This window comes from Cryptomeria japonica, chromosome 3, assembly GCF_030272615.1.
Source record: "Cryptomeria japonica chromosome 3, Sugi_1.0, whole genome shotgun sequence".
NCBI lineage: Eukaryota > Viridiplantae > Streptophyta > Pinopsida > Cupressales > Cupressaceae > Cryptomeria > Cryptomeria japonica.
In genome coordinates this window covers 656,406,756-656,416,854 of record NC_081407.1, presented here as the reverse complement: position 1 = coordinate 656,416,854, position 10,099 = coordinate 656,406,756, and the positions used below count along the sequence as shown (strand labels likewise).

Here is a 10,099-nt window from a genome sequence, read left to right as displayed (position 1 = left end):
ATACAACATCAACAACTACTCAATATTCTGATTCAATTTTGCGACCAAGATTTAACATGACATCAACCCTGTGCTTCACAAATATATACATCAAATGGTTGTATAACATGCTAGCAATGCTAGCATGGGGGTTGGAGGGCGGATAACGTAGATTTTCTGGGTCCAACAAATAATATTGGTTGGGTTTTATACAGTCTAAAATAGAAACCATTTGTAATAACTACTTTATTTGGCTCTTTCAAATTGTACAACATGCTACATTCAGTAGCATGGGGGATAGTGGGTGGTTCACTTCATATTTTAGGAACAACTGTAAACATTGGTTGGGTTATGTATAGTTACATATTTACATATCTATAAAGATTACTCTTTTCTATTGCTTCAATTGCTTTGTTTCTTTATGATACTTCTACAAAGTCAGTGCACTTTTCTATAACTTTCCTTCCTTGCATATTTTCCTTTATCTGCTTCTTACTCTATAATGTCTTTACAATCACACCTATCGACCTCCTGTTGCAGGGACTCCCCTTGCAAGTGCTAGCTTTAGAAGTCTTGATATCAATTGAACATACTGAACTAGTACAACTTTGTTCTTGAATCTTTTAAATTTTATTATTAAGAAATTTTAATTCATTCTAGGAGTGTACTCATATTTTTATTTTTATCTATGCTAAAAAGTTATCCCTCTTAGTCGTCTCTTGCATAGTAAACACCACCAATCATGAATACAATGCAGGTAAAGCAGTAAGAAGAGTTATCAACAAACTTCGAGCGGCCGTCCCTTTCTTGCCTTAGCGATTGAACCGATATAAGAAGACCCATCCAAAAAAACAGCTCACCATCTCATCTATAACTTGTAACGCCGGTTTCGTTATGATCGCTTAAAATGTTATTTGAATCGTTGGAGGCTATATATACATATAAATTACCATTCATCGAACTTTCCAAGTAATAAATGTCCAATGAATACATCAATATAAATCTAATAAAAACAACAAATAAATCAAATTACGCGGTGCACACGAAGGAGATTACATGTTAAGATATGGTGTCCTAGCTATAAGTAGTATCATCACTGAATCTCTTTCGCACAAAATATATTAAAGCAGAATCGTCACTGAATCTGTTTCTCACATAATATATAATGTTTGGACATCTACAGTTGCTTTCGCTTTCGGTAATATTCATAACACCTTGTGTGCCACTGACTCTCTCAGCCATTACATTTTTGGTTCTCTCTAATAATATACTGGTTTCCTTTATACGGTACACAGTACACACTGTATTCATCGTTCGTCTCTTCAATAATATGCAAATTATTAGATGGGTTTTTTAAAAATATTCTTCTCTTCTCTTCTCTTCAATTTCAGTTGATATGTTTCTCTTGATTTTTGCAGCGAAGATGAAGAAGATATTAATAATAGCGTTTGTATTGATGCTGAGCATGACAATAGCGAAATGTAGTAAGCGTGATGGAGAAAGAATCCTTGCATCATGTAATCCCAGCGGTTTTTTGAATGGCAATTCCCACAAGTGCAATCAAGAACACGACTCGGATTGCTGCAGGTCAGGGGTTCGATACCCACAATACAAATGCTCGCCCCGTGTGAAAGAAAAGACTCCAGCCACCCTCACTTTGAATGGGTTTGACAGGAATGAAGACGGAGGAGGAGCTGCTGCATGCGATGGAAAGTTCCACAAGGACAGTGACCTGGTGGTCGCTCTTTCCACAGGCTGGTACGCCGGTGGCAGCCGCTGCAATAGCTTCATAAAAATTGGTAATCCTCACAATGGACGAACTGTGCGGGCCATGGTGGTGGACGAGTGTGACTCTTTTTCTGGGTGTGATAACGATCATGAACACCAACCCCCATGCAAAAACAATATCGTGGATGCTTCTCTGGGCGTATGGAAAGCCTTGGGAGTCCACGGTAAGGATGCTGGTCTTATGAGTATCACATGGTCCGACGCCTAGTATAATCCCTTGTGCCAGATAGACTTTCTCAGCAATTACGTATTTAGTTCTCTATAATAATCTACTGGTTTCCTTTGTACGGTACACACTCCATTGGAATTGTACTTCTGAAACTAGTATCATTTATCTATACCAAGTGAATTTTGATATCCACCCAAATGATTAATGAATATTCATCGAGGATTATCATGTTCATTTGACATCATGAATAAATGTTCAATAAGGTTTATTTTTAGTTTTAAGGGTGAAATGGTGTTTTTTATTGTATGTTGGGTTTTTTTTTATGGTTCTTTTATTTATTGTTGGAGTGTTTTATTATTAAGCTAGTGGACTTTTTTTTGTGAGTTTATATTTGGTTCAAGTGTGGCTTATTTACAACACGCCCTCTTAAATAGAAATGGTTATTCAACTCTTAGAATGTACCAATGCATTATTTATCTTGAGTTATGGTGCATGAGGATAACTTATGCATTAGTGCATCTTTGGGACTGGATAGGCATTTCCCTCTTAAACCACTCTACATATGCTTGGGGTTCCTAACTTGACTTGACTCTAATATTTTTTTGAGATCTTTTAAGGATCAATTATGACTCAAATCTATGACACTCCATTTATTGTCAAAGTGTTCTACCATTGACCTACTATCTTCTTTCGAATCAATCCATCTTTGATCTTGATGTAGCTTATTTTCAACATTTTAAAGCTTAATTCTCTTTAAATTAAAACCAATAAATAATAATTGAATTATTTAACTTTAAAAAATTTTATAAAAAAAAATTATTGATAAAACCATACTTTGAAAGTTGCTAAACAAATGAAATAATAATTCATTATTAAGAAAAATGTATTTTAGAAAAAAATTAAAGGGTTTATTATTTTAAAAGATAAGAAATGAAAAAAAAAAAATAGTAAAAATTTGTGAAAGGTGTACAAGCATTACTAAGGTTTGAATTTTATCCTTATTTGTCTCATCTTTTAAATGTCCTTGTGATGTCATTCCATTTTTGCAATGAAAATATCCTCATTCCTTTACATTTATTATAAGGAATGTTAACTTTTCATACATGTGGGTTTTCTTTTGTCCTTCTTAATGGCTTCAAACTATATTAGCCTACCAATTTATTTTGATATTGATAATTTAATAGTTCTCAAAGATAGATCTACTAAACAAGCACTCCGAGAAATTCATTCACAATGTGTTCCATGAGGTATGAATTATGTCTACCCTTTAAAAGTGGTGCTTCCCATCTCAAATTTTTATAGTGCCTATATAATAGTTTAAAAAATTTATTCTAATAGAATATTTTGTTGGGGGCTCCCCCTAAAAGCATACTTAGAAAATGGGTCAACAAGACTTGGGACTTACATGGGGTTTGACTTAAGGCAATACAAAGTTTCAATAAAGACTTTTTCTTGTTTTAGTTTTGAATGACATCAATGTAGAAATCATTCTTAAACATTGTCCTTGGTTTGTTCATGTTCTTCTTTTGGCCTTTCAAGTCTATACTTTGAGAGTTTTTTAATCTCTAAAAAAAGGACTTTTCATGTCCTCCTTTGGGTGCAAATATTGAGTTTTCCTTTATCATGCTATATTTATTTTTACCACCATCATTGGCTTTCTTGGAAAATTTGTTTATGTTGAGTCAAAAATGTTCTTTTGAAATCATAATAAAAAATGGTGTTTCTTCAAGGTTCACCTCTTGAAAGATTTAAAATATTTTTGTTTTAATGCATAAAATTTAAAGCTTGTTTTTACAAAAATGAAAACTATATCTCTAAAACTATTACATCTTAAAATTTGGTTCTTTCACATAAATCATTAAAATATGTTATGAAATTCTTGAAAACTATTATCATTATCTAAAAATATTATTAAATAATTACTAACCATAAATATTTATAATATTATTAATCAAACATCTCATAAAATAATTCATAAATAATATTAATATACATTATTTTGATTAATAAAAATATAAATGTTAATATCTATGAAATCATTCAATAACAATTTTCATTGTCCTAACTAGTTTAATATAAATTCTAGAAAAAATATAGAGTACAATGACCAAATAAACAACCTTTAATTATAGAATGAAATAAGGCCACGTTGATGTAAATTTCTTGCAAAATGTCAAGGTAGGATGGTTTTGTTCTTTGATCTATAGAAAATTTGAGAGAGCACTAGTCTAATTAAATTGGGGTTAGGCACCCTCTATTACAGTCTTTGCATTTTGAATATGTATTTGGTCTTTATCAATAACTAACGATTTTTTTCATTAGTAACGAGAAAAAATTACTTGCATTTTGAATATATGTGTCTTGGTTTAAACAAAAAAGAACAAATTGCTTTCGTCATCAATATTAGATTATATTTAATGGATGATTTTTGCATTGAAAAAAGTGAACACTACAAAATACCTAAGTAAAAAGATGTAAGAATATAATTAAGTTATATTTAACACAAATTTTACACACATTGGAGTTTTAATTTGTAATCTATTTTGAAAGGAATTAAATTCTTTAGACAAACTTGAGAGTTGAGTCTATAAGATGGTTCTAGTATAAAATTGTGTAAAATTTATTTGATATCATTTTGTTTAGGTTCTTGATAGTTCGAAAATTAGCATAGTTAATTAGAAAATATGCTTAAATTCAATGTTTACCATTTGACTTACTAGCTTCACCGAGCTACAAAAGCTTGGGTTTAGAGGAGTTTTTAATTTTTTTTGGTTTTTATTCCAATAGGATACCCATATCACCAATGATTCTTCAATCCTAGATTACTTAGCATTTGTTTGTTTAAAGGAAATTTTACTTTTCTTCAAATGAAGAAATGGAAATGTCCATTTCTTCTCTCTTACTTGGGAGACTCTTGAGCCTCTGTTGAAAGCATATCCATTTGATGACTTACAATAATTAATGAACCTTGCTCAATTGGTATGAGTAACTAGACATGTAGAAGTTGTCATTTCTTCTTGTATTCTAGTACAATGTTCAGAGTATCAAGCACATATCTAAACACCCATTCATAAACCTTCCAAAGGGTTTCTCTGCATTCTATCATGAACTTTGACATATAATTCAATATTTTAGGTATTTGAAATATAAATGGTGTTCGAAATGAATTGCTTGTACATTGATTTATTTACTGTTTCTTATGTATAATGTATTAAGGCTCTACTATGCCTCCTTTTTGTAAATTGAAATTAATATTTTGATGAATTGAAATGACTTATCATGAACTTGGACTATTAATTCAAATTTGTTTAGTATTTACAATATAACATTTTTCCAAATCAATATCTTGTTCATTGATTTATTTACCTTTTCTCATGTACTAGGTGTTAAGTCTCTATCATGCAATTTTTTTTATTGAAATCAACACTTTGACAAATTAAATTAAAACTCAAATAAATGATAGTAACAATCTTAAAAATATTAGAATTGTTGGAAAATAAATAGGTTCAATACCAATGATTATGAGGATCAATCTCTATACAATAAACCAATCAAAGGTAGAGATACAAGTTTTGGACAACTACAACATGAAAACCAAAAATTTATATGAAAATCTAAAAAATTAATTTTCCTTATTATGTAAAAAAAATTGGATTAGATCCTTCTTCTTTATGATGCTAAAAAGTAGCCTACATATCTTAATAAACCTATCTTATGTGAACTTATAACAAAATAAAAAAAGAATATCATCACCATAAGATAGAAGCAATGAGACACAACTCAGAAACATGAGGTCACCACATAACACAAGGTTTACATGGAGAAACCCTTGTCACCAAAAACTTCACTAAGAAAACAGGTCAAGTATGCATTATCAACAATAAATATTATTTCCATACAATTACTTACATTATCCTCTTTTCCTCCAATGTAGAAGCACCTATGTACCTATGAAAAACCTCCTTATGCCTTCCACCTATCCTTGTTCCTGCAAAAAAAACTTTACATTCAATTATTCCTCATAAATTCTACATCCAAAAGGTTGAGTTTATAGAATAAAAATCTCTAAAATCACCAAAAAAGATGTCCAAATAAGAATTTGCATTCCTTACAACCAAAAATCTTGAAATACCTTTATGGAAGTTGAAAAGACACCAGTTTTAGCTCCAATACTATTGAATTTGCAACACAGGAACCTGCAAGATCAAACTAAAAACAAAACACCTTTGACAAATGAGAGCTATACAAATGAATGCTATATTACTCAAAAGCAAAGAATATAGAATGAATTAAAATTATACTGTGAGGTGTTTATAAAGAAAGCACTGAGCTAAATTTAGGAGAACTAAAGTGCAAGCATGAGGAGAGAAAAAAAAGATCAACTCTAGCTAAACTAGATGCACAACTAAAGCAACTAGAAGCAAGCACTCCTAAGTGAACTTAAGAAAAAAAAAAAGCATAACTAGTTATAAAAAAACAATTAATAGCTAAAAATGCTCTAACACCCTCCCTTAAGTGAAACTTAGAGTGAGTTAAAAAACTCTAAATGCATGAAGGCCCACCAACAAAAGGCCTGATTAAGTACCCATGTACAAACTAATGAAGTCTCTCTAAGAAGAGAAAGAGAGAAAAACCACGTGGGAAAAAACCCCTCTCCAACAATGAGAGATGCAATGCATGAAAAGAACACGAAATGCTAAAAAGGAAAGAATGAAGAACTAAGAAGCCTCAAAATCAATGTCCCAAATGAATAGGAACATGAAGAACATCCACGAAGCTCAAAGAAACTATAGACAATTTCTATAATGTTGGATGAAGAACCTCCTCTGAAACAAAGATGATGATCAAGATCAAGAAGACAACAATCTACATGAGTGCCCCCAACGACACTACTCAAAAAATCATACGAGACACAAAAGAAAAACATCTACCAGTTGAAGATATAAATGGCACATGAATTTGCACAAGTGACCCCAACAACACTACTCAACCATGTAAGAATAAACTACTAGTCGAAAATACAAGTGCCAATAGTCTGAAGAACATTGATCGACAAAAGATGGACAGTCATCTCCACAAAATTGAAATACAAGAGTGTCTATATGATAAAAGCTCCATCTCACCGAAAAAGAAAGTACCTGCAACTAAATATTTCTCCCACAATATTTTTAGATTGGAATAAGAGTTCTAATTTTTCTTTCTTGAAACCCATCTTAATAGAAATAATAAATTACCATCTTGAAACCCATATTAAAATGTTATTTGAAATCGTTGGAGCCTATATATCCATATAAATTACCATTCATCGAACCTTCCAAGTAATAAATGTCCAATGAATACATCAATATAAATCTAACAAAAACAACAAATAAATCAAATTACGCGGTGCACACGGAGGAGATTACATGTTAAGATATGGTGTGCTAGATATAAGTAGTATCATCACTGAATCTCTTTCGCACATAATATATTAAAGCAGAATCAACACTGAATCTGTTTCGCACATAATATATTAAAGTTTGGACATCTGCAGGTGATTTCGCTTCCGGTAATATTCATTGTTCTTCTCTTCAACAGTATTCATAACACCTTGCGTCCCACTGATCGTTTTCTTCTTTCTCTTCGTCAGATAGAATAAATTCAAAGGTTTTATTATTTTAAAAGACAAGAAATGAAAAAAGCAAAAACATTATTAAAATTTTGTGGTAAATGTAGAAGCATTACTAAGGTTTCAATTTTAGCCTTGCATTGCCTTATTCTTTAAATGTCCTTGTGATCATATTCCATTTTTTCTCTAAAAAATATCTATTGTATTGCCTTATTCTTTAAATGTTCTTGCGATGATATTCCATTTTTGCTCTAAAAAATATCCTTTTTCCGTTACATTTATTATAGGGAATGTTAATTTTTCATGTATTTGGGCTTTCTCTTCACCTTCTTAATGGCTTCAAACTTTACCAATCTAGCAATTTCTTTCAATGTCAATAGTTTAGCAATTTCTTTCAATGTTAATAGTTTAATAGTTTTCAAAGATGGATCTACTGAACAAGTACCTCAATAAATTCATCCCCAATGTGTTCCATGAGGTATGAACTTTGACTGCCCTCTAAATGTTGTGCTTCCCATCTTGGAGTTTTAGAGTACCTATATAATAGTTTGAACATTTTATTTTAATAGAATATTTTGTTGGGGGCTCCCCTAAAAGTATATTTAGAAATGGATCGACAAGACTTAGGACCTACATGGGGTTTGACTTGAAGCTATCCAAAGTCTCAATAAGGATTTTTTCTTACTTTATTTTTGAATGACATCCATGTAAAAGTCATTCTTAAACATGGCCCTTGGTTTGTTAATGTACTTCTTTTTGTCTTTTAACTCTATACTGAGAGTTTTTTACATCTAAAGAAAGGGCTCTTCATGTCTTTTTTTGGGTGAAAATATAGAGTTTTCCTTTATCATGTTGTATTTTTACCACCATCATTTAGCTTTCTTGGAAAAGTTGTTTATGTTAAGTCAAACATGTTCTTTTAAAATCATACTACAAAATGATGTTTCTTCACGGAACTCACCTCTCTAAGGATTTAGAAAGAAATACTAGACATTCAAACTGGGAAAATGCTTCATATGAGGTAGCTTCTTTATCTTATGTTGTCAAACAATTATTTCAAGTGTGATTTTTTTTATGATAACATCAAGGATTATCCCTTGGTCTCCCCCAAGTATAAATCTCGCATGTTGTCCTTTTGATAAGGATCCCCTTCCTAAGAAAGAAGGATGGACCATAATTAGGAATCATACAAACATCAAAACACTAGTAATATATAGCCCATACTAAGACTCTAGGTAAAACTAATAATCAAGCTACAAGAATACTTACTAGATAGTTTCAAAACCTATAGATAAGGATATAATAATAGTTCTCTCCAACACAAAGTCTCCTACTAAGGTGCAAAGGCCTAAGTTCACTAGAACACCTCAACCAACTTTAGTTGTTTTTGACAAGTCAAACAATATTTTCTTTCAATTCACATAATATTATTCTTCTCATGATTCTCCTCTAATGGGTCGATGACATTCTCACCATCCTTCTAGGTAACAAGAAGAAGGAGAATATGTGCCAAAGAAAATGAGACTTCATGCCCTTGAAGTTTTGTATAAAAAATTTGTTGGAGAAATGTTTTTAAAGAAGTTTTATGCTACTCATGATGAGTTTGATAGCAATTACTTGCCACTTGACTCTTGTCAATGATTTTTTTCTGGACTAGAATGTGCAAGGTCTTATGAACCTCTATAAGAATTATTTAGTGAGAAACACTTGCCATATCCTTTATTTATGATATGTTAAAAAATAAAAAAATTATTTATAATTTTTGCTTAGTTAAATAACAATGATATCTATTTATTGTGTAGTACTCACAATGTGGTTCTTGATGAGGAATCGATACCCCTATTTTTCTAGGACAACAACCACATTTTATGGATAATGGATGTCACCTTAATAATATAACCTAATGGGCCCTTTTCAATATTGAAAACTCTTCATTTAGAGTTATTAATGTTTATGCCTCTAATATCCCTTTTGTGCTAGATTTTGATTCATAACCCACCAACACTTTAGTTTTGTCCAAAAATATTGTAATAGATTATGTTGGGTCTCAAATCAACAGATTGGAATGGTTCTAAGGAAATGCCAACTCCTATGATCAAACCCTCCAATTTACTTGGCCAACTTATAGAGCAAAAATGTTCAGATGTTAACTCTCTCACTTCAGGCTCTGCAGGACCTAGGCGGATATACCTATTCACCGGCTGTTTCTAATAACCAGTGCTTTTTATAGCAGATTTATTGTCTTAATCTGATATCTCCTAGTCTCAAAATGGCATAAGTTCCTAGAATGGAGATATAGCAGATGAGTTCAAGATTGTTGTTGTAGAAGCTATTCGATCTATGTTTCCTAATTACTTCTGTTGCTTTAAAATAACATATGATGAATATAGTGATAAGTATAATCTGAAATTAACCAGTGCCTTCTTTGTTGTTTGGGCTACAGAGTCATTATACTTTCTTTAGGACTTATTGTGCGAGCCTGTGAGACAGTTTTTTAATCCATCCCTTTATGGACCTGTCAGTTATTATTTCTTTTGAAATCAATCAAATGCTTA

General features: G+C 31.4%; 1 protein-coding gene across 1 annotated transcript; it reads left to right on the top strand.

The window, feature by feature from the left end:
• Positions 1-1,402: 1,402 nt before the first annotated feature.
• Positions 1,403-1,975, top strand: LOC131033793 (putative ripening-related protein 1). The gene has a single exon (XM_059217610.1). It carries the CDS (start codon positions 1,403-1,405, stop codon positions 1,973-1,975), a length of 573 nt encoding a protein of 190 aa, XP_059073593.1.
• Positions 1,976-10,099: the final 8,124 nt, after the last annotated feature.

What these genes read in the sequence shown, in the direction of transcription:
- LOC131033793 (XM_059217610.1), top strand. Translation starts at nt 1,403, where the DNA reads ATGAAGAAGATATTAATAATAGCGTTTGTATTGATGCTGAGCATGACA.